The sequence below is a fragment of the Lutra lutra genome, chromosome 10 (assembly GCF_902655055.1).
Source record: "Lutra lutra chromosome 10, mLutLut1.2, whole genome shotgun sequence".
Classification (NCBI taxonomy): domain Eukaryota; kingdom Metazoa; phylum Chordata; class Mammalia; order Carnivora; family Mustelidae; genus Lutra; species Lutra lutra.
The window spans coordinates 14657377-14681542 of record NC_062287.1 but is presented as its reverse complement, the minus strand read 5'-3'; the positions used below and the strand labels follow the sequence as shown (position 1 = coordinate 14681542).

General features: G+C 49.8%; 3 protein-coding genes across 9 annotated transcripts in view; all 3 read right to left on the bottom strand.

Annotated features, from left to right (window-relative positions):
* Positions 1-375: 375 nt before the first annotated feature.
* On the bottom strand, positions 376-5398 carry TMEM25 (transmembrane protein 25). 2 transcript variants are annotated; one of them, XM_047692291.1, is made up of 9 exons: positions 5044-5398; positions 4823-4916; positions 4242-4553; positions 3509-3799; positions 3175-3306; positions 2832-2862; positions 2578-2678; positions 2359-2448; positions 376-2232 (listed from the first exon to the last, which is right to left on the bottom strand). In XM_047692291.1, the coding sequence occupies exons 2-9, from the start codon at positions 4890-4892 to the stop codon at positions 2159-2161; spliced, it is 1101 nt and encodes a 366-aa protein (XP_047548247.1). In that variant the 5' UTR covers positions 4893-4916; positions 5044-5398; the 3' UTR covers positions 376-2158. The 2 variants fall into 2 exon arrangements, with proteins under 2 accessions (XP_047548247.1, XP_047548248.1); XM_047692292.1 differs by having other exon boundaries at positions 2359-2445.
* Positions 5399-5679: 281 nt separating this feature from the next.
* Positions 5680-10128, bottom strand: TTC36 (tetratricopeptide repeat domain 36). Its single transcript, XM_047692341.1, has 3 exons — positions 9924-10128; positions 8617-8805; positions 5680-5974 (listed from the first exon to the last, which is right to left on the bottom strand). The coding sequence occupies exons 1-3, from the start codon at positions 10036-10038 to the stop codon at positions 5712-5714; spliced, it is 567 nt and encodes a 188-aa protein (XP_047548297.1). The 5' UTR covers positions 10039-10128; the 3' UTR covers positions 5680-5711.
* Positions 10129-10745: 617 nt separating this feature from the next.
* The window catches only part of KMT2A (lysine methyltransferase 2A), a 78520-nt gene continuing 65099 nt past the window's right edge, over positions 10746-24166 (bottom strand). For all 6 annotated transcript variants that reach the window (XM_047694059.1, XM_047694054.1, XM_047694053.1 and 3 more), the window contains 7 exons: positions 23687-23857; positions 21592-21666; positions 17649-17823; positions 17375-17482; positions 16855-16938; positions 16288-16417; positions 10746-15780 (listed from right to left, as the gene is read on the bottom strand). In XM_047694059.1, the coding sequence (XP_047550015.1) occupies positions 15505-15780; positions 16288-16417; positions 16855-16938; positions 17375-17482; positions 17649-17823; positions 21592-21666; positions 23687-23857 (1019 nt within the window). In that variant the 3' untranslated portion in view covers positions 10746-15504. The remainder of the gene's footprint in view (positions 15781-16287; positions 16418-16854; positions 16939-17374; positions 17483-17648; positions 17824-21591; positions 21667-23686; positions 23858-24166) is intronic.

Sequence of the window (24166 nt, the reverse complement as noted above, 5' to 3'; positions counted from 1 at the left end):
ACAAACACTTGCGAGGAGGATGGATTTGCCCGAAGAACCTACCTTTTTGCTGAAAGGTGGGAGCAGCTGAGAGGAGCACAGGGCTTGTAGCCTCGCCAAAGAACCACCAAGGAAGGGGCTCCAGGACCTCTCAAAGGAAACAGTGGACGACCGTCCCCAGAGAGGCACCCTGGCTTCTAAACGTTCTGGGGCCAAAGCCGCTTACATGCAAAACCAGTAGAGACTGGGGCAGTGGCCTCGGCCACTTCCATGGAGCAGACACCCTACTGAACAAGAGAGAAGCCAGAGAGCGGGGAAGAAAACCCAGAGCTATGCAAGACAAGCCGAACTGTTGCTCAGAAAAGGATATAAATTTGTCCTCAAAAATCTCCTCTCCGGGCACCTGTGTGGCGCAGTGGGTTGAGCCTCTGCCTTCAGCTCAGGTCATGATCTCAGGGTCCTGGGATCAAGCCCCACATCGGGCTCTCTGCTCAGCAGGGAGCCTGCTTCCCACCCCACCCCCCGCCTGCCTGCCTCTCTGCCTACTTGTGATCTGTTGAATAAATAAATAAAATCTTAAAAAAAAAAAAATCTCATTTCTAGTCTTGTTTTTTCCCCGTACGATTCTCCAGAATTTTTTTTTTTTTTTTTTTTTCTAAATCACAGCCTAGTCTGAGCCTTCTGTACCTCTAACCCTGCTCTGGCACTCCCGAAAGCGAAAACGCCAGCCCTGCCACCGAGAACAGTGTAATTAAAGAAACAGCATTATTCTTTCTTAAAAATAAAAGATCTGGAGCAAACAAAGTAAAATGAGACGATTCAACAGAATTGAGTAGTAGGTACACAGGTGTTTCCCCTATTTTCTGTAGGATACAAAGATTTTGTTTTAGAACCATCTATGAAGAAATGAAACAGACATGTAACATTCACTCAGCCAAGTTTATTAAATTTATTGTGTGCTCAGCACTGTCCTAGGCAGTAACATGAAAAAAACTATAAAACAAGTTATCAACAAGGGAAAAATATACTCTGCACTCTAATAATTTGCTATTTCCATGTTGCTTTCCAAAGAGTTCTTACATTGTTTTGGGGTACGTGGTTCCCCCCTCTTTTTCCATGTTGCCCTAAAAAGCTTCTAGCTATGTCAAATAATGTGCCACTATCACCAGCCCCTGAAGAACCAACAGTGGGACAGGAAGAGCGGGGCTTCCCGCTGATGAGGCAGTTAGGGGCTGGTCAGTGGGGTCCCATGGTGGGGGTTTGTGAAGATAGGTTGAGGGCTCAGGGCACTCACAGTGAATCAGAGGAAGGCCAGACTTGGGGAAGCCACAGAGAAGGCCCTGGGGTGCTCCCTAACCCCCTACCTAGGGGATGTGCTTAAAGTGCCAACACCGTAGGAAAAAGATGCATAGCTACGTGCTGCTGGGGGTGCCACTGGACTTCCTGCCTCCCTCTTTTCCTCCTGACTTGTGCTAACACCGGGCCCTGGCACCGCAAGGCTTAGGTCAATGGAGAAGTCCAGTGCCCAGTGGAGAAATGCAGAAGGTCCAAAGTATAATGTACAATGCCCAAGAGGAGATGAAGACAAGAAAAGGGCAGAGAGGTATGCAGCAAAATTTGTGCTTGGCCCCTGCCCCCGGGCCAGGGATTGGTTCCCGTGCAAAGGGCAGTTTGGTTCGATAAAGCTATCAGGGTCCTAAATTTTCCCTGAGGGAACAAAGCTGCACAGCATGGGGAGGAAACTGAAGACATGCAGGGCCCTCCCTGCCCCCACACCGGGAATGCCCCGTGCCTGCTGTACAAAGTGCTACGACTACTGGTGTGTGGCCCAAAGCAGGCCCAGGCCGGCAGGGCCAGACCACACTCGGAGGCCAGACAACCGCACACACACCTGCACAAAGAGCTCCAGCTGCCGGGGTGCACGTGCCTGAAGGCCCCCCTACCTGAGGTAGAACAAGGGGCTGAGGTCCAGATGGAGGCTCTGTCAAGACACCTGTGCCCCTGAGGGTCAGATCCCAGTGACAAACGTCATGTGGATGACACAGAGGGTGCCTCAACCAGGGGGGCAAGCCAAAGCAGCAGGGGCATGACCTCTTCCCAGTGGCCACTGGGCCAGGCAGAGGTGGCCGTTGTGGGGGGGTGCCCAGGAGCCAAGAAGGTACCCCCCATCTCGCCCCGCTCAGAGCCAGATCTCATCACTGCTCACACTGGACACTCGATAGATATAGCCCAGCATGGGGAGCCGGATGAAACCTGCAGGGGCAAAGATGCCCATGAGACGCAGTGAGACTCACCGCCTGGAAGCTGCCCATGGAGACTCAAGAGGCCTCCGGCAGGAGCATCAGGGCTGGGGGTGGGGGCGTGCCCATGTCCCAGTACCTCGGCTGGTGAGGAGGCCGCCAGGCTCCGGGTCCAGCAGCTCCGGCCGGCTGTTATTCGGAGCCATCTGCGGGTCGACTGGCTTCCCTGCTGGGTGACACAGGGTGGGTGCCCAGGATGAGGAGTGTGCCTGATAGGGCCTAACCCCTCAAGTACCAGGATCTCTCTTTGCCTCAGAAGCACCTCTGAAGGTAAAGTTGGGGCAGACAGAGGGTGTACCTCTGGAATCCGGAGTGAGGTCATTGAGCTGAAGGTTGGACGGGAGCGACATGTTCTCCCGTGGCAGCCGCACATTGTTGAGTTTCAGGTTGTTGGAGTCACTACAGGGCAGACAGAGCCTGGGATGTGCCCTGGCTCCAGCAGGCCCAGATTCCTGCTTTGGGGCCCCTTCCAGAACTAGGGAGACCCGCGGTTTCCAGCTGTCCCCATGCTGTATCTCAGGTCGGCCCAGCCAGTCAGCCCCAGAAAGTTACCTAGAGATCAGGGATGGGCGCCGGGAAGGGCCTAGGGAGAAAGAAACCACACACTTTCTTAGGGAGCCCACCCACTCGGGGCTCTGCCCCTATGCCCTTTCAGACCCAGGACCCTCAGGCAAGGGATCTCTCCTAGATCTGGGACAGACTGGGTCCCCAGTGCCCAGGCCTGCTCTGAGTTGCATCAGGTTTTCCCCGTGGACATGCCCAGGAAGAGCCGTTCTGCCACTCGTCAGAGATGACCTGACTTGCCAAGCCCCACCTGCTGCCCTTGCTGCTTCTCCCTCTCCTTCTCCCTGCTCCTCAGCCACCCTCGCCCCCTACCCCACTGCTTTGGCCCTACCTTTGGTCTTCTTCTCTTTCCTGCAGACCAGGCAGGCCACCAAGGTGCTGAACCCCACCAGGGTGCCCAGCGCAAGCCCTCCAGCCACAACGATGCCTAGCAGTGGCACTTCCACTCGGGTGGCCAGAAGCCCTGCAAGGTGTTCTCTGGTTAGGTTCCAAGTGGGAAGGGGCCCCCACCTTGGAGATGCCACAGGTACCATTCTGTCCTTGCCCGAGGTGGTCAGCACAGGCCATTCACAAGACTCACCCAGAGGGCAACAGTCTTCTCATTTCTGTACTGTGATCCTGCCCCCACCCGAGGCTGTGTTGGGCCAGTTGCTGGCAATGCTCACCCGGGGCCGGAAGCGAGGCGCTGGTGACACCCACGTCATTGGTGGCCACCACAGAGAGGTTGTGGGCCAGGCTTCGGAGCTGCAGCTGCACAGTGTGGTTGGTGAGCCAAGGGTAGTTCTGGGCGTCCAGCACCAGGAAGTCGGAGGCGTTGACAGTCACCGGCCCATCCTGGTCGATCCAGGTCACATTGGCAGGTGGGTTGGCACGCACCAGAGCAAAAAGGACAACCAGGAGGCCTGGACCCTGAGCTTCCTGGTACTTGGCCCCGACCTGGGCAATCTCTGGTTTAACTGGTACAAAGCAGAAGCCAATATACTTTCACCACAGCCCTCAGACTCCTTGCCCTTTCTTCCCAAACCCAGAAGGGAGCCAGGAGCTTGGATCTCTTCTCAAGGGGGCACTGGGAAACAGGATGGCTGGGTCTCCCTGAGAGGCAGCATTTCACAGTGATTAACAGTAAAATCACTAAAACCGAAATATCTGGATTTGAATCCTGGCTCTGCTTACTAGCTGTAGGACTGCAGACATAATACTTAACCAATCTGTGGCTCAGTTTTCTCACTTGTAAAATGGGGTTAACCATAATAACTACCTCACAGGAATATCCTGAGGATAATGTGAGTTAATACTTGCAAAGTGCTTATTAAGGGGTCTATCAGACCACCTGCCTGGTGGCTGCTGGGGGTCTTCGGGCAGGGAACCTCTGTCCCTGCCCACCTCAGGGGCACTCACATTGCACATTGAGGATGACGGAGGCATTGGCTGACCGGCCACTGCCTGGGTCCTGCAAGGAGCAATTAAGCTCATGCTGGGCCCTCTGGGCAGTAACGGTGAAGGTGCTGGTGCCTCCGGAGAAGGCCTCCCCGCCCACGCTCAGCAGTCTCGAGGTGCTGGCCTCCTGCAGCTGTCCATCCAGGTACCAGGCCAATCGGGGGGTTCCAGGCCCCCCTGCCACCCGGCAGGTGAAGGCATGCCGCTCGTTCTCCCGAAGTGCCAGCTCGGCCCGGGTCTGACCATCAATTTCTGGTGCCAATTCCCCCCAACCTGAAACACAGCAGGGGATTCTGGGGAGAGCTGGGGGAGGGGTGGAACTGGTCTGTGACCAGCATGACATCCTGTTAGGGAGGGGCAGCTGCCCAAGAGCCGGAGCACCTAGGTTCGCTCACGAGGAACTGGCTGGGCCGTGGGTGGGTGGGTGAGGGGAACCCAGCTCTGGTGCTCTGGGGCCTGAAGTAGGTATCCAAACCCAAGGTGAGGGAGGAGAGAGTGGCTTGCCCCCAGAAGGGCTTCGCCAAGGGGTGAACGGGGTGTACCTGAGCTCAGAAGGGCTGGCAGGAGCAGCAGCGTGTGCGGGAGGGCAGCTGGGCCCGGGAGTAGTGCCATGGTCCCTCAGGCCTAGGCCCCAGGCTGCCGAGACAAGAGGGTGGGCCTCGATGTGAGCCTGGTGACCGCAGGCAGGCTCGGGGATTCCTCTAGGAATTTTCTCTCCAGAAACAAAAATAAACCGTGCACCGACACACAGATGGAGATTGACCCGCAGTGGCGAAGCCAAGGACGCCCAGGCGAAGGCCGGAGCCCAGCCAGCACACACCGACGGGCGCAGAACCGGGCGCCGTCTCCCGGGGGCAAACGGGCTCCAGCCCGCAGGCGCAGAGACTGCGCGCCGCCGCGCAGCCCGCACCGGGCCCGACACTCGCACGCACACACGCAGACTCGCGGGGCGGTGGCGCCCCCCGCCAAAGGGACCGTCTTCCCGGCCCGTCCCTCTCTTGCTCCTTCCCCCTGCCATCCAGCAGCCCCACGCCCGCTTCCCACGCTCCCGGGACCAGGCAGAAGCGGGCCGGAGCAGCGGGGGTCCTGGCGGGGGCGGGTGGGGGGTGGAAAGCGTGCGGCAGCCCCGCCCCCAGCGCGCCTCACCTTAAGCCCACCCCGCGCTCAGCACGAGCGACTGCTCAGGTCTGCGGGGCGCTGCGGTCCGCGACGGGACGGGGCGGTGCCAGGCGGAGCCAATCAACGCCCGAGCCCGGCTGGCCAGCCCCGCCCCCACGGGCACCGCCCCGCCCCCGCCCCCGCCCCCGCCCCCGCCCTCGCCCCGTGTCGGGACCACGGCTGACCACGGAGTGCCCTGCGGCTGGGGGGGCAGGCGGCTGGACGCAGACACCGGCGAGAGTCGGGGAGAGCAAGTAGCTTTATTGGTGCGGCTCAGCGGCCGTTGCAGGGCCCGCGCAGCTGCCTCATCACGTCGGCCAGCATGCGGTTGCACAGCGCGGCGTAGGGGTTGAGCAGCACCAGCTGGCGCCGCGCGAACGAGCTGCCCAGCCGCGCCGCCCGCTCGAAGTCTCTGCGGGCGTCGTCGTCCCTGCCCTGCAGCCGCGCCAGGAGCCCGCGCTGCACGAAGCCCTGGCGTGCGGCGCGGCCCCGGCCGCCGCTCAGCGTCACGGCGCGCTCCAGGTCCTCCAGAGCGCCTGCGGGACAGACGGGCGGGAGAGTCAGAACGGCGGCCCCGGGGCTCGGCCACCTCCAGCCCGCCGGCTCTTGCTCCTCAGTATCCTTGCTCCCATCGCACCGATGCAGGCTGCAGAAGGTGGCAAGACTTGCCCTGGGCTGCACAGTCTGTCTATAGTGGCAGAGCTGGGACTAAAGTCCCTACTACCTTTCAACACCCAATACACCAAAACACGACGGGTGCTGGGACGGTTCTGAGTGGTCACTGATTCATGAATCTGGCCCATGGTCCCGCAGTAGCAGGCAGTGTATTCCACTCGTACGCTATTGAGCATCTACCCTGTGCCAGGTGGCTGACTCTGAATCTCAGAGTCTTAAAAAATGATAATGTGCTGATAATCATTTCTCACAAATACAATAAAATTCATTTCTCTTTCTTTTCCTTTTGAAGGCATTTCTCTCCTTTCAGTCATTGTATGCTTTAAACCTGTTCTTCTGACTGCCTTTCCTCATTCATCATCTCCACGATCTTCATTATATTGTATCCAAATTTAGTATTTGGTATTTCATTAAAGGAGCCAGAGTTGGCCCTGGACATGGACATTTTTATGTTTATCATTCTCATAAAATACTTGGATTTGGCATTAGAACTCTGAACTCGACCTCAGGCAGCCAGCTGGTGTGTGTGTAGCTTAGAGCCCAGCAGCAATTCTGGGCTCTGCCTGAGTTCACTCATGCTCTCCCGTTGGAATTGCTGTCAGGGCTCTGGAGGAACTCCAGCATCATCCTACAGAGACGCCCATCTCTGTCCTGTCTCTGTGTATTTTGAGCCCAGAACCCAGCAGGGGCTGTGCTCCCCAGGCCACCCAGATGGTTAAGAAGCTCTCTGATGGCAGTGTTTCTGGGGTTCCCTCTGAGGAGCTGGTCTGGAGGAATCGAAAACTCTTTGCAGGAAGTTATCAATCAATCTCTGTTCCTCTCTGGGGTTTTGTCTGCAGACTGTCCTTGGCTGCTCTTAGAGCCTAGCCTCACCCTGCCCTCACAGCCAGGGAACAAAGCTTGGAAAGGGGGGTCCTTGATTCCCCACTGTTCCCGGAGTGGAGTCCACTGCCCCTAGGCTGGCATTCCTTCACAGCATTGTCGCCAGCATGGCCTTATCTCATTGTCCCCATTCCAGAGTAACCCAAGAGTAGCAAGTTTGATCCAGTTGCTCCCCAGTTAGAATCCTTTAATGATTCCCCATGTTTTCAAGGCACAGTGCAACCTCTGCCTAACATTCCAGGTTCTTCACCATCAGGCCCCAATTCACTTCTGCAGGCTCTACTCTACCCTTCACCCCTCCCCGTTCCAGCCAGCCTGGAGATCTGAAGTTCCCTGTACCTTTTCACTGGTCTGACTCCATGACTCTTGGTCTCTCTACAGGTTATGCTTTCTCCCACTCTGTCCCCTCCATCCAGCTACCTCCTACTCATTCTTTCAAACTCACCCCTTGGGGTGTCTGCATGTCTCAGTCAGTTAAGTCTCTGCCTTTGGCTCAGGTCCTGATCCGGGGGTCAAGCCCCCCATCAGGCTCCCTGCTCTGCAAGAAGTCTGCTTCTCCGTCTCCCTCTACCCCTCCCTGTGCTCTCTCTCACTCAAATAAAATAAAATCTTTTTAAAAAATGAAAAATATGGGGCACCTGGGTGGCTCTGTGGGTTAAAGCCTCTGCCTTCGGCTCAGGTCATGATTTCGGGGTCCTGGGATCGAGCCCCACATCGGGCTCTCTGCTCAGCAGGGAGCCTGCTTCCCCCTCTCTCTCTGCCTGGCTCTCTGCCTACTTATGATCTCTGTCTGTCAAATAAATAAATAAAATCTTTTAAAAAATGAAAAATATGGGGCGCCTGGGTGGCTAAGTCAGTTGTTAAGCATCTGCCTTCGGCTCAGGTCATGATCTCAGAGTCCTGGGATTGAGTCCGACAACAGGCTCCCTGCTCGGTGGGAGGATTGCTTCTCCCTCTCCCACTCCCACTGCTTGTGTTCCCTCCCTCGCTGTGTCTCTCTCTGTCAAATAAATAAATAAAATCTTTAAAAAATTAAAAATAAAATAAAACTCACCCCTCAGGGGTAGATACCATGCTGAACCCTCTCAACTTATTAGACACATAATCAGAGTTATGTGTCTGTCCCACGGCCCCGGATTGTGAGCTTCCTGAGAAGTGGTATCACAGGGCAGTCAGAGCACAGACTCGAGCCCTGCCCTCTGGAGTTCAAATCCCAGCTCCGCTCCATTTTCTTTGTCTGTAAAATGGAGGTTACAACAGCACACACCTGGGGTGGTAGTGAGAATCAACTGAGTTACTATAGCTCATGTGGAAAGTGCTGGATGCCTCGCACGTAGTGCTTGGTCTAAGCAGTCTGTCTTGTATCCTTGTTCTCAAGTGCTTTGTCCACTGCTTACAATAGTAAACTCTCATTAAATGTTTGTTAAATAGACAAATGGAATTCAATCTCTTCTGACTTTCACAATTGCCCCAAGAGATTAGCAGGGCCCATAAGGTGTCTCTTATAAGTAAGAATATAGGTTCTGGAACAGTTTAGGGATTCCCCAGCCCCACAAGGACTTCTGCTCTGGTCTGTGGACTGCAGGGCCCCCTGCAGAAGCCCTGGACCATCTCCCCTCACCTGCCACATCTCCTTGGAGGCGGCGGGCCTGGGCCCGGTTGTTGTAGGCAGAGGCCCTCTCTGGCAGCAGGCTGATGGCTTGACCAAACCTCTCCAGGGCTGTGCTGAGGTCGCCAGCCTCCGCAGCCATCACCCCCTGCAGCTCCAGGGCCTTGGACTGCTCCAACTGTGCTCTTGGGAAAACTCCATCTGGGTGGGGGAGGGAGGCAGGAGGGACAGGTAGGCAGTGGAGAGCAAGAAGCCAAAACCCTCTGGGCTTTAGAAAGCTGAGGCCCGAGCTGGAGCCAACAGGGCTGGGATGTGAGTCCCAGCAGGAGTCGGACGCAGTGTCATAGGCAGAGGGAGCTGAGGTCACCAAAGCTGAGAGGTAGCACTAAGTTCCAAAGGAACCGGGGAAAGGGACTTTGGTCAGCTCCTTGCCAAGAGAATGAAGCCCAAACTCAGCCCATGGTTAAATGACTTACTCAAGATCACACAGCTCCTAAATGCACAGCTTGGATTTGAACCCAGGTCTCCCTGGCTCCTTAACCTGGCCCCATTTTGTTCTACTATACTGCCTCCAACAGGAAGACCACCAAGACATACTTGGGTCGGGAAAATCATGTCCGACATATCCCTCAGCTTTTCAGACTGAAGTTTCCTTAAGACCTAGGCTTCTCTCCTTTAGAAACAAGGGTCATTAAAAACTTCTGATGGGGGTTGGGGGAGGGCTCCTGGCTGGCTCAGTCAGCAGAGCATGTAACTCTTGATCTCAGGGTCATGAGTTCAAGCCCCATGTTGGGCATAGAGCCTACTTAAAACAAAAACAAAAAACCCCCAAAATTCCTGGTGGGGATATAAGGCCCCATGAGAGACTGAAGGAAGGGCCGGGGAGTGGATTCACTCTGTGGAGGGATTAGGTCCGGGCTGGTCTTGCTTAGGTTCTTCACACTTAGGTCAGAACCATTCAACCGAGCCACCCGTGCCCTTCCATTCTGTGTGGAGTGAAATGCCCTGTTAAGACAAAGATGTGAGTTGAGCATCCCTCCACCCTCTCCCCCAGCACAGCTGAGCTTGGATTATGGGGGGAGTTAAATGGCGAGGTTAAGTTCAGAGATATGAGGGCTGAAGGACAGACCGCGACTTGCTTCTTTTGGCAGAGTAACTCTTGCCAAGCCTCCACCACTACGGGTCAGCAGACCTCTCGCACTCCAGCCTCAATCACCGTCCAGGGGTCATGGAACAAGGGGGCCTTGTGGGACCACCATCCTCTGCCACCCCCCTGAGGCCAGCCAGTGTGGAGTGCTCTAGTCCAAGGTCTAACTCACCTTCATCTACTTCCTCCTCCACCTCCTCTCCCACGTCCAACCCAGTAAGGTCTCCAAATGGGGTGTCAGGGTTGAAGATGGCCTGCAACACTGCCTGGTCATTTGGAGTCCCCATGGTGCTCAACTCCCAAATCCCAGAAGGTGAATCAGGCTAGAGGAGGGAGGAAGAAGGGGTTGGGGCTGAGCCTGGTGGCCAGTTATCTGGAGGGCAGAGGTTCTGTTTGAGGTCCATCCCCTGTGAGGAGTGTCTTCCATTCCTTGGCTGTAGTGCAAACCCAACCTCATTTGGCTCAGGGTTAGCAACCCTGGCTTGGCAGAATATTCAAGAATAGTCCTCAACTGTCTTCCCACCCCCACCCCAGTGTTAGATGGAACAGGGTAAATGAATCCAATTTCTGCCTCAAGGTGGAGTGAAGCAGAGAGGGTGGTGTTCAGGTTCTCCCTTTAACATAATTCCTAGACGAAATCAGTCAGAGGCCTCTTGATGGCCCACAGGATAATAAAAGGGGGAATATGTGGGAGGTGAAGCTGCTTGTCCTCCTGACCCCTTCCTCATATTCAGGATTAATTAGGTCTTGAACACAAACCAGTGATGAACAGGGGAAGAAGACCCGGTTGGGAGAGTCATTGTGCGGTGGGCCGGGGAGGCGAGGCAGAGTCAGTGTGGGGTGGGCCGGGGAGGCGAGGCAGAGTGGTTTAATGATTCCACCTTCAAAGAGAGGGCGGTGGCTAGTGCTGGGCAATCAGGCCACAGGCCACTGGCGGCTGCTCCCCCCGCCCTACCCCTTTCTCCACCCTACCCAAAGCCAAAAGAAAGCTTGATGGTGTGCAGCAATAAACTTGACATGTTTATTAATTAAACTATCACTTAAATAAAAAAAAGTGCATAGAAAATAAACATGTTTAAAAACTCCTTTTTTTTTTTACAACTATGTACACTTTTTACTTTTACATTCAGTCTTTCGTAGAGAGCTTTCAGCATTATTATTTTTTGAACTATTAAAGTATTTTCCTTCATCCCTGTCACAGGGAGTTAACACTGATGGACTTTAGACACATTTTTTCCTTTTTTTTTTTTCTCTTTTTCTCTAACCAGAAGCTTGGAAGAACACAAGGAAAAAAACCAAAAGATCTGTTATACATGATAAAGTTGTCAAGAAATGTCTTATTTCTAGAAAAGAAGCTTGTCATCTGTTGAGCTTTTGAAACAATTATTCAACTACCTGTATTTACTAAAGAGACTGTTAAAAGTTCAATAAAAGAAACACCACAAGTCTATTTTCTTGGTTGAAAGACAGAACTAGAGTACCTCAGAACAAGATACCAGGAAAGCACAGAACACAATTTTCCCCTAAATGCAGGTGGTAACCCCAACATTCATAACCAAAAATAGAGAAACAAGGAGTACAGGTACTGACTGGCAACATTCATGGGCAGAAAAAATCCGGGTGACAACCACTTCCGCGTTCCTCTCTGACCCTGGGAACAGACCGTGTTACCGTCCCTTGCGGTTTGGGTCCCCCCACAACTTCGGAGGATCCGAGGAGCGCCAGACTGATGTTTTCCTGCCACGACTAGCAACTGTAACGCAATCCTTATCTATAGTGTTAAGAGAATTAAAAGCCATGGACTGAACTAGGCTTTGTTACATGGTGCATTACTATATTAGTTCCTATATATATCATATTTATATTTATTTGAAAACCAAAACAAAAAAGTTGCAAGTTTTCAGAGTGTGAGACTTGACTGGTATTCATGATTCGGCACAAAACCATCTGCTCAATAACCTTGTATTGCTTTAAAATGAAGGAAATGAAACATAAAATTACACCCAGCCCTTTGCAATGACCCGCTTTTCCTTTAAAAAGAAGAAAAAAACAACAAAAAAAGAAACACCCAAACTTGATTTCTAGTTAAAAAAAAAAAAATCCCAAATCAAACTTAAGAGTTAACATCTGATAAGGTTTTGACCTTTAGTATTTTCAGATATTTGATTGAATGTCAGTCCTTTAGAAAGATACATTCATTAAAAGATATTTTTTTGTTTTTTTTGTTTTTGGTTTTTTTTTTTTGGCTTTTTTTTTTGTTTTTTGTTTTTTTTTTCCTTAATGTTGTTGTTGTATATTTTAAATCAAGGGAGCTGCATGGTGCTCACTGCATTGGCCGGGGGGCTGACAGAGGCAAGCGGGGTGGCGGACTGTATCCCGGCAAAGGAGTCTGGTTGAAAACTTCTAGAGTATAGCTGCCAGGGCTTCCCCCTTAATTCTGGTGATTGGTCTAAAAACCGGAGGGGCTGTGCTGAAGGTGGTGGACGGTAACAGAGGGAGCCAAGGGACCAAGTTCCGGCCGTAGGGTCAGCGCCATGCAGCTGTTCTGGCTACACAGTTATCACTGGCCACCAGGAAATGCGGCCACAACAGGTTCTAGCAGCAAAGCTCTCCAGGAGCTGGCTCGCTCACGGAGAACTGACCAGGCTTGCAGCTGGGACTCCTTAGGGATTCGGGATGCCCCTTGGGGGATTCCTGGGAATGACCCACCACAGTTCCTCGGTCTGCACTTATGTGCGGAGATTCCCTTGGTCACTTTCAAAACAAACTCAGGTGTTTTGGAGATAGATATGCCGGTTTGTTTTTGTTTTTGTTTTTTTGCCTTCTTTCCCTCTGGTAGGGAAACCTTAGCTTATTTCCCAAGTTGCTGGCAGGTATGCTGAATTTTGGCAATGGACTCAAGGCTGAGCTAGAAGAGGAATTACTCATTTCTATGGTTGACAGGGAGTGAAAAGGCAAGGCAAACCACCTGCAGCTGGAAAGAGAGGGAGAGATGTGGGTCCCTCCCCTGGCCTCAGGGTTCGGGATTGGTAGAAAGAGAATGAGGAGGGGGCTCACAGTACAGCATGGCCTAGCAGGGCAGTAACTAGGTCTATTTAGCTGAGTTTCCCCCACCCCGACTGGCCTTTGGGTCTTTCTCAAGGTGAATTCATGACCCATCAGTGCATTAATCATTTCAGTAACAAATGCAGCTTAAGGTTTTTTTCTTTAAAAAAAAAAAAAAAAAAAAAAAGGAACAAAAGGATTTACAAAAAAACCTCACACAGTGCAATAATAAAGGAAACCAGACACTAGTGGAACCCCTAGGGCCACTGTATCTTGTTCACGGGCAAAGGAGGAAGGGAGTCGAGGTCTGGGTAGAGTGTTTTTCCCCAGGCCCCTGCTGGCACTTCTCCATGATGACAAGGAAGTCTCTGCCATCCTGGCCACAGTGCTGGGCTCCCTGCATGACAGCAAAAACAGTGACAATGTTCCAGCAAAGCCACCAGACACAGTTCTTAAGGTCACGGAAGAACAGGAAGCCCAGGGTGGAAGGCACAGCAGAGCCATGAGTCCTGGGGCAGAGAGCGCAGGGCTGAGTCGTATTGCTTTGCTAGACTTCCATAGGAATGGGCTTCTTGTGGGAGAAAAGGGCGCCCTGCCCTCTACTGGACCGCACTGCTCTGAAACCCAGTGGCCGACAGAGGCAGAGAAGAATCTGCGTTATCGTGAGTGGTCAGACTGTGCTTCAGTTTCAACGGGCTGCCCCACGAGAGGGCACGGGGGGGATCCGTGGGTTCTTTGCAGATATGAGGACTTGGTGGGCAGAAGGCAAGGGGACGAGGTGACCGATGAGGCAGATGGTGAGGAAAATGTCAGGGTGCCATTCAACTTGGTTGCTATCTTGGAAGTAGAGCAAGATGAGGGAAATGGAGTATACAGCTCTCGCTGCTCCGAGCTAGTCCCAGAAGGGAGGGAAAGAGGGCAGGGACGGAGAGGGGACACTGCTGTGCCAGGATACGACCACAGCCTTCTGAGGAGCTTCAACATGGGAAGGAGGGGAGTGGCCCAGCGGAGTAGGGTGACCTTCCTTGTCCATTTATTGTCAAAGAGCAAACCCAGGACACGTTTATGTCAACAGGGCACAAACAAGGTACACATTAAACAACAAAAGTACACCTTCCAGGGGGAAGTTGGGCAGGAAAAACCAGACTTTGTGTGTACAGCTGAATATTTTTCTCTAACTTCATCCTATGAAAATAAAAAATTATTAAAAACCGATCTTCTTTTTAAATTAGGATAATACCGCGGTTTAAAAAATAGCCTCGTCGTAAGTGCTTCTCCCTATGAAGTGCTTCTCATAGAAAAATATACAAAATATATTTACATTTATAAAACCTTAAATAGTAAACTGTAAACAGAACAGAGTAAAATCCAATGACTTAATTTAACAGGTTCAGGACACCATCTTGGGGAAAGGAAGAGAAGAAACATTTGATGCTGTTTTGACCACATCCTAAGGAGTAATCAGGGCAGTAGTGTCATTTAATTTACTTAACCTATGGATTTTGCGCAGGTGGCAGAGGTCCCTCGATACAAGGTGGTCTAGTCCCCAAGTTTTGGGCCTTGAAATCTGATTAGTGTTCTGCCGTCAACTGGACACCGACCATTTAAAAATGAAGTCTTCTTACGTCTTAACAAGGGGAAAATAAAGTTACCATGTCCTGGGATTGGGACCCAGGGGTCATCCTGGTTGTGATACTCTGGTCGTTGCATGATTCAGATCCTATTTAAATAATCTTTCTCCTCCTCTAAAAAAATCATGCTACATATATTTCTTTAAAACTCTCCGTGGAGCTTTAATAAAAACTCCGTATTCTGTCTGGTTATGGCCAATGGCTCCTGTCCACTTCCCCCCTGGGCGTGCTTACAGGCTCAGGGGTTGTTCCGCAGGCATAGACGATGCCCGACAGGGAGTGTCCTTGAGCAGGCAGTCACTCCCCTCTACCACCCAGAAAGAACGGGAAAGCAGTGGGATGAAACAGGGGAACGAAGAAAGTGGAGGGGGGCGGGGGAGGAATGAGAGGGACACCGCTCCTATTGTCAAGAAAGGTAATTGGCTGAGATAAGGCTCATGGGGGCAACACTCCCACTTAAAGCCCACAGGCTCCATGTTTGGTGATTCATTGGCACAACCCCAAGACAGCCTTTTGACACCAAAGGTGCTAAGAATCCTGTCTCCCAACCAGAAGTGAACTCTCAAGTGGGAGGATAGTAGGGAGAACCACCAGACCTTCTCTGTTCAACAGACGGCTACAGCTTGGGCCCGGCTGGCAAACTATCAGGTGTCCAACCAACTCTGAATCAACGGCCCGGCTGACCCCTCGCCTATAGTGCTTGGGGAAGGCCCAAGGCGCGGATGGCAACTTCTCTCGGACGGGACACTCAGGCCCCGTCTCCCCGCATGACTAACCCTCTCTAGGCTCCTTCCAGGCAAGTCTGCTTGCGACCCCATTTACCACTCTGTAACAGCACACAATCAGAGGGGCCCCGGTACAAAGCCGGTCGCGGATCTTGTCTTCGAGACCCCATCTCTCTCTCCAGGACTAGGATCACATGTGTAACGCGAATACGGGACGTAAGGGAGCGCAGCCGTCACGGAGCCCCCTCAACGGCGCCCGCTCCATCCTGGATCTCCTAGCTGTGGGCACAGGCCCTCGGTGCGGCTCTGGGCGCCCCGTCCCAGTGCTCCGACCCGGGGGAGGGAAGCGGCTCTAGTTGAGGAACTTCCGGCACTTCTTGGCGCCGCAGTTGCAGGGCAGCTTGTTGCTGGCGTCCTCGATGGGGAACTTGTAGTCGTAGGTGAGCTCCTCCCCCCGGTAGATCTTGCGCATGGCGAAGATGACGATGTGCTTCTGCCCGTCGATGTTGATGACCCGCGAGTAGCAGTTGGGCTCGCAGGAGTGGTTGATGAAGCGTGCGGCGTTTCCGTGCATCGTGGCGTCCACCACCTCGGAGTCATCGATGCGGAACATGTAGCAGCCGATGCCCTGCGCGGGGGGAGAGGGAGACCTCGTCACTCGGCACAGCTCAGGCCGGACGACAGCTTCCAGCCTTTCTCTGAGGGGGCCTACAGCTGCTGACGAAAACAGTTTCTTCCAGTAAAACGTCCAGACTTCTCTCAGCTTCCAAGATGCTTCCCTAGGAAATTCCTACATTACAGCGACTAGAGGTTTCTTAATGTCTCCACAGGAAAGAGAAACCTAAGACATTGTGTCATTAGGTGCTTCTGATCCTGGGATGCACTCAGACAAATCTTTCAAAGAGCAGTATCCTTATATACTAATCCTTAGGGTGGATTCTGAGCTGCTCGTGGGCCCACCAATTTTAAAGATGTCGAAACATTATAAAAAAATTTAAAAAAAGGGAAAGGGAAAAAAAGTATGCTTGAATTCATAAAATATACTATTTCTTTTGGGATGTGGGGATCATACTTTTAGTTCATGGCCCCTCTGTACAAATACTGTCAGAACCGGGAAAACGAAAGTGAGACTCACCTTGCTGTCATAATACTTCTCTCGCTTGTCAGTCTGGATGGAGCGGATGACGTTGCCAGCATACTCAATCACCATCTCACCTGCATCGATGTTTCTCTTACAAAAAAGACCCCGGCCGTGGATGGGAGACCTAGAACATAAAGATGGAAAAGAGATCAGCCATCGATTTTGCAAATCAGGTTAAACTGTGTGAATACATGAATAAATGAATAAAACCTCCTGCCCTATCAGTTCCCCAGGAAGGACAGACTCTTGGAAAGCAAAGGAAAAAAAAAAAAAAAAACCTGGACCCACTTGATTTGAGTATATTACTTATTCTAACAAATGGCCAAGAATGAAAGATTTCTCCAATCAAGAGCCCACCAGAAGTAGCAACATTTTAATGTTTACTATGTTAAATTCCTTGTTCAATGCAAAGAGGGGCAGGATCCCAGGACATCGGGTTCCATTAATAGCAGCTAGAAAAACCTCACTTACTGAATGAAGGAGGTCACTCCATGATTTGGTCCACTTTAATTTTGGAAAATGATTAGATTTCTGTAATTCTTTCTGAAATTTTAGCCATACCTGTAGACACCAACTGCCTCCTTGGAAGTCTTTTTTAAGTGCCGGAAACGCATGGGCATTGGCAGGTCCATACTAGTTGCCCTCCTAAAGAGACAAGGTGTATTACTCATGAATTCTCTTCAGGAAATAATCAATTTTGAGTCGTAGATCAAAGGTTTCTAGAGAATATGACCATAGTATTCCCTTTGTTCGATGCCAAGTATAATAACAAGTGTCTTGTAAAATGAGGCCTATAATAGACACGGTCCTTTCTGACCGCGGTAACTACGGTGGTAGGGATACGTCCAAAGCTGACAGAGTTTAGTTTAGTTAAAGAAAATAAAATCTGCATGTTATAGTTATCTGAATTTCTCCTTTCCTCTGCCAGCCAGCTATTGCTACTTTAATACAAACCACAGTTCAGTGTTCTTAAATGTGACCCGGGAAATTGTGATCCAAGTGAAACCGCACGGGGGCCTGAACAGCCAGAGCAGAGGGAAGCAAAGAGGGTTCCTAACGACCCCCTCCACTCAAGACTTACCGAGCTGACTTCAGCTGTACCTCCTCCTCTTCCTCATCATTAGGGTTGTATTCAGGAGGCTGCCGGTGTTTGGAAGCCAAGAAGTTAAACATGTCAAATGCTGACTTCCTGGAGCCAAAAGATTGAAGCACGCTTTAATAGAAAGGCTTTGAACAGAAGCAGCGAAGGACAGCTTTGACCCTGGAAATCTCAAAGGTGACGTGGGGAAAATGATTGCGTCATCAGATAATAAAATCGGGACCCAAAGCTGCTTAAGAAAGAGAACGGAACTTGCCTCAGGTGAACTTCAGCCCTGGCTGAGCCATGAGGGTTCAGCGGGGGTTCGTTGGCCTCCTCTGGTTTGTGGAAACGGAATTTGTAATTCCTACAGTGCTTGGCACCAGAGAGCTGCTCAATCAGGAACACGACCGCATCGTGAAGAATCCCCAGCATCCTCAAACCATTAACACCTGTGGGACAGAAGGCACCAGGGTAGCCATCGTGCAGCCAACAGGAAACTGCGTGGTACAAAGAAACGCCTGGGCGAGAGAAGAACTCTGCCAGAGGCTGCTCACAGGGAACCGCATTACGGTGTGGCCAAGAATCAGCGGCAGTGAATGGCAGTGAACCATTAAGATGACGTGGACACAGGGCTATCAATATGGAAAATGTTCATGGTAGACTAAAAAACAGCCACATCACCGAACTATTTTCTATGTTCTGTATGTACACAGACAGGCTCTACGTATTATTTAATTTCATGGTCACAATGCCCACGTGAGTCAAGAATTACCAGCTTTGTTTTCAGGTCAGTCAACTGAGGCTCAGAGAATTTAAATACCACACCCAAGGTCGCACAGCTGGTGTGACAAGGTTTGAACCTTGGGCTCTGGAGCTCCAGTCATGATCCCATTTTCATTTATAGGTTAATGGGGTATCTGGGCTCTGTAACTTCACACTCACATAGGTACCTCACTAAAATTGAAAAGAATGGTTAGTAAAAACCCCCAGCAAAGAACTCTCTTTTGTGCTGTTACAGTGAATGTGTGGAATAATTCACTCGATAGATGCTGTGTTTTACTCAGTCTCATGCCATTAACGAGCATTTCCGATTCTTTTTTATTTTCTTTTTATTTATTATTTTTTTAAAAGATTTTATTTATTTATTTATTTGTCAGAGAGAGAGAGAGAGAGAGAGAGAGTGAGACAGAGTGAGAGAGGCAGACAGAGTGGCAGGCAGAGTGGTAGGCAGAGGTAGAGGGAGAAGCAGGCTCCTTGCTGAACAAGGAGCCCGATGTGGGACTCGATCCCAGGACACTGGGATCATGACCTGAGCCAAAGGCAGCCGCTTAACCCACTGAGCCACCCAGGCGCCCCTCTTTTTTATTTTCTAAAAACACATTTATGTAAATTGCTGGCAGAGATGATGAAAAGCTTTCTGAAATGACTGGCTTCTTTCATTAAAGGGATGGGGCATCCCAACAACCACCAGCCCACTTTGACACTAGAAATAGCAATGTTTGGGGTGCCTGGCTGGCTCAGTGGGTATGGCAAGACTTTATTTATTTGAGAGAGAGCACACGAGCAAGGGGGAAGGGAAGAAGGAGAAGCAGACTCTGCTGAGCGGGGAGCCTGATGCAGGGCTCGATCTCAGGACCCTGGGGTCATGACCTGAGCCGAAGGCAGAGGCTTTAACCCACTGAGCCACCCAGGCGCCCCTGAAGGCAGACATTTAACTGACTGAGCCACCTAGGCACCCATCAGGTTCATTTTTTTAAAATTTTTTTTGATTTGACTATAGGGTGACACAACAGGTTTATTATTTAATTAACCCTCACCACAAATTCTGGAGGTCACATTTATATATTTCTTTTTATTTTTATTTATTTAAAAAAAATTTTTACTTATTTATTTAACAAACAGACACAGCGAGAGAGGGAAAGCAAGCAGGAGGAGTGGGAGAGGGAGAAGCAGGCTTCCCACCAAGCAGGGAGCCCGACGCGGGGCTCGATCCCTGGACCCTGGGATCATGACCTGAGCGTGAGGCAGACGCTTGATGACTGAGCCACCCAGGTGCCCCTATATATTTCTTTTTAGATAAGGAGACTGAGACTTAGAGAAGTCAATAAACTTGCAGTCAATGTAATATTGATCACAAAGGGCAGAAATGTAGCTTGTACTGTTTTTTCTAACTCCAGAGCTCATAGTTGCTTACCACTATTCCATGGGGCAGTAAAGAACATGGATAAATCAAAGAAATTTCTGTCCTGTTGGCAAAAACAAAGGGCTGGCTCCTCAGGGTGAGGCTGAGAAAACGGAGTTCAGGACACTGCCTTACTCTAGCCGCTGGACTTTACACAAATTATCAGTAATCAGTTCAAAGTGACGACTGGGAAAGGCCACGTACAACTATCCTTTCTCAGGGCGCCTTGGTGGCTCAGTCGGTTAAGCATCTGCCTTTGGCTCAGGTCATGATCCCAGGGTCCTGGGATCGAGCCCTGCCATCGGGATCTACGCTCAGTAGGGAGTCTGCTTCTCCTCCTGCTTTCATTCTCTCTCTGTCAAATAAATAAAATCTAAAAAAACAAAACGAAACCCAAAAACAACAACAACAAAAAACCCAGATTATACTTTCTTGTCCCCTAAATATCTCCCTCACCAATCTTAAAAAAAAACAAAAAACAAACAAAAAACTATCCAAAGTTAAAAGGCAGTCCTTTTCATCTCTCTGATTAATATCCAGAATATATAAGAGAACTTCTGAAACTCACCCATAACAACAACAACAAAGCCTGATTAAGAAATAGGAAAAGGCCCTGAACAGGTATTTTTCCAAAAATGATCTATGAATGATGAGTAAGCACGTGGAAAGATGCTCAACATCATAAATCATTAGGGAAATGTAAATTAAAACTATAATGAGATACCATCTCACACCCATTTGAAGAGTTTCTATAAAAAAGGCAGGGGATGTGGAGAAATTAGAACCCTTAGCACTGCTGGCAGGGATGTGACATGGTGCAACCACCATGGAAAACGGTATGGCAGTTCTCAAAAAATCTAAAAATGGAATTACTATTTACCCAAAAAAAAAAAAAAAAAAAAAAAAAAAGGAATTATTGCATGATCCAGCAATTCTACTTCTGGGTATCTGCCCCCCGCAGAAATGGAAAGCAGAGTCTTGAGATATCCACACTCACATTCACATGGGAGAATTATTCACGATAGCTAAAATGTGGAAGCAACCCTAATACCCACTGCTAGATCAATCAATAAGCAAACTGTGGCCTATAATACAATGGGACATTATTCAGCCTTAAAAAGGAAGGAAATTTTGCAAAATGCTACAACACGAATGAACCTGGAGGAAATTATGCTAAGTGAGATGAGCCAGTCCACTTACATGAGGTACTGAAAGTAATCAAAATCATAGAGACAGAAAGAATAAAGGTAGTTGCCAGGGGCTGGAGAAAATGGGGAATAGCGAGTTTCAGTTTTACAAGAGAAAAAAAGAGTTATGGGATGGATGGATGGTTGGTTGCTCAACAATGTGAATGCATTTAACACCACTGAACTGTACAGTTAAAAATGGTTAGGATGGGGCGCCTGGGTGGCTCAGTGGGTTAAAGCCTCTGCCTTCAGCTCGGGTCATGATCCCAGGGTCCTGGGATCGAGCCCCGCATCGGGCTCTCTGCTCAGCGGGGAGCCTGCTTCCCTCTCTCTCTGTCTGCCTCTGCCTACTGTGATCTCTGTCAAATAAATAAATAAAATCTTTTAAAAAAAAAATTAATCTGTTTAGGAAAAAAAAAATAAAAATAAAGTCCCAATGCAATATTACAGCAGATAGGAAACCCGAAAGCATTACGCTAAAGAATCCAGGCACAAAAAGCCCTACGTTGTGTGATTCAGTATAAATCCCTAGAGACACAAAGTAGTTTAATGGTGGCCAGGCACTGGGGCTGAGGCACGACTGCTAATGAGTGGGGTTTCTTGCAGGGATGATGAAAATGTTCTGGATTATACAGTAGTGATGGTTGTACAACTCTGTCAATAGACTAAAAACCACTGAATCGCATGTTTGAAATGGGTTAACTTTGTAAGAATTATAACTCAATAAAGTTGTGAAAAACTATTTCTAAAAAAGGTTGATGCTTTTGTAGAATTAACTCTATAGCTTTAGACCAACAAGCTACCAGACTACTCTGAGACAGGGGTAAAATGACCTCCGTGGCCATTACCTGCAAATGAGAGCTGCTTTAGGCGGGCATTCGACCGAGCTTCCTGGACTTTATCTGTCAGGGACTTCCAGGCATCTGTGAAGAAAGAAAATAGTCCATCAAATATCTCTAACACCAGTGACAAGCAAAAGCACTGAGCTCAGAATCGCTACAGGGTGAAAACACCCTGCTAAAATGGCTTTGAGTTGTTTTCTTAGTTTCAATGAGTCCATGCATAAGAAAGCAGCTGAGAAGGTGCCTTATCCAACAGTTAGACAGGAGGGTCCCACCTTCTGAAAATGAGCCCTGGATCCCCAAAATATTCACATCTCTCGATGGAAGTCTGGGTCCCAAACCTGAATGTTGGGTATCACTTCTATTCCCCATGCCCCTGAACAAGACAACACTAATGTGAACGACTTAACCCAGACTGTGGGGAAACCTAACCTCTGTTCCATAAAACTAAGGGGGTGTGACTAGAAAACCTCCACTTCCAGCTCCAACTTAAGACTCTAGGATCTCGGGGCGCCTGGGTGGCTCAGTGGGTTAAGCTTCTGCCTTCGGCTCAGGTCATGATCCCAGGGTCCTGGGATCGAGCCCCGCATCGGGCTCTCTGCTCAGCGGGAAGCCTGCTTCCCCTCCTCTCTCTCTCTCTCTCTGCCTGCCTCTCTGCCTACTTGTGATCTCTCTCTCTGTTGAATAAATAAATAAAATATTAAAAAAAAAAAAAGACTCTAGGATCTCTACTGTCTGGTGGGCTCGTGACGACCACTTCACACTCACTGTTGGTATTTGCAACTCATACACTCAACATAGTCTTTTCTTCCCTTACGTATCTTTTTTTTTTTTTAAGTGAACCAGGCCTGAATCTGTAGTCACTGTGGACTCCTCTCTCCACTCTCCATATCCACACAGTCCTGAAGAGTATTCGTTCCTCCCTTTTCCTGCTGGGAATGGGCTTTATTACCAACCTCTCTACTGTAGCTATGCTCTCATTAGTGACCTCTTGTCACCTCATGTCTCCAATTCAGTCCACCTTAAAAGGAGCTACCACATTAAGGTTCTTGAAATTTTGCCTTTATTCCACTTCCCCAGATTTTCAAAGGCCTCATGGTTCGGCACTGAAGGCCCTTTCAAAGCCAGTGCCCGATCCACCTTCGCAATTTTCTCTCTCACTACTACCTGACTAGGATCTCGATGTCCTCTCCCACCTGAGGACACTCTAAACCCACCACATGCAATTCTGTCTAACTTTGCTGACGTCCCTTTTTATAAAGTCTTTCTCATTCCTCTTTTCCTAGCACAAATTCTATCAACTCCTTTAATAGAATCATCTAGTCTACCATTCTTTCTGGGTTTGATAACCCTAACTGACCCCCAGGAATCTTTCCTTCAAGTTCAACAGCTAATGAACACCTGAATGCTTGGGATACAAAGAGGAACAAGAAAATAAAATGCCAACCTTACTAGGAAGTTCTCTATTGAGTAAGACGTTAAGAGTAAACAGACATTTATAAAAACAAATTTTAAGCTCTAAGAAAAGCATTTAAGATTCTAAAGCAAACAGAAAGGAGGGAATAGGAGTGCCTATCTGCCTCAGAAGGTCAGGGAAGACTTTCCAAGCTGAACCCTGAGGGACAAGGTAGAGTTCACCAGATAAGGGAGGGTAAAAGAACATTCTGGACAGAGGGAAGAAACAGGTGAAGGCACAGGAGTGAGAGAGAATGGCATTTGAGGTCCACAAAGAAGTGGCAGAAAATAAGGCCAGAGAGAGAAGACACCCCACGTGCTCTGCTAAGTTATGGACTATTTCTCCAGGAACTCCAACTTCTTGAGGACAAGTTAGATTATATGTCTAACTGGATGTGTAATGCCATCGAGTATCTTCTGTAACACCAAGCGCACAACCGCCCACATCAACGGTACTAATGTAAATAAGTGTGGCTCTGGCTGAGACAGAGCCTGCACTGGCAAGACAACCCCATTTTTTTTTTTAAAACTTAAAGTAATCTCTACACCAAATATGGGGCTCGAGCTCATGACCTTGAGATCCAGAGTCAGAAGCTGTACCAACTGAGCCAGCAGGGTGCCTGCCAACCTCATTTAATCCACTCACCTTCGATACTTTCTGCACAGATCTGAAAGCCATCGTCACTTGAAATTTCAAAAACAAGTCCTTTCTTGGGCTTTTTCTCAGCAATGCTTTCCTTCCTCTTCTGTTCTTGCTGGAGCCAAAGCATCAGTGGAGAGCTGAAGTTACTTTCTTCTTCTTCCACTGTTTTAGGTTCTGCGAGGGAGAAGACAGATAGGGCCCAAACTGCATTAGCAAACACTTACTGAGCACTGATACATTCTCTCCAAGCCTACCAACATTCCACAGTTGGTATGATTATTCCCGTTCACAGGTAACAAAACAGGCTTAGGGCGCCTGGATGGCTCAGTGGGTTGAGACTGCCTTCGGCTCAGGTCATGATCTCAGGGTCGTGGGATCGAGCCTCATATTGGGCTCTCTGCTCAGCAGGGAACCTGCTTCCCCACTTCTCTCTCTGTCTGCCTGTCTGCTTACTTGTGATCTCTCTGTCAAATAAGTAAAATT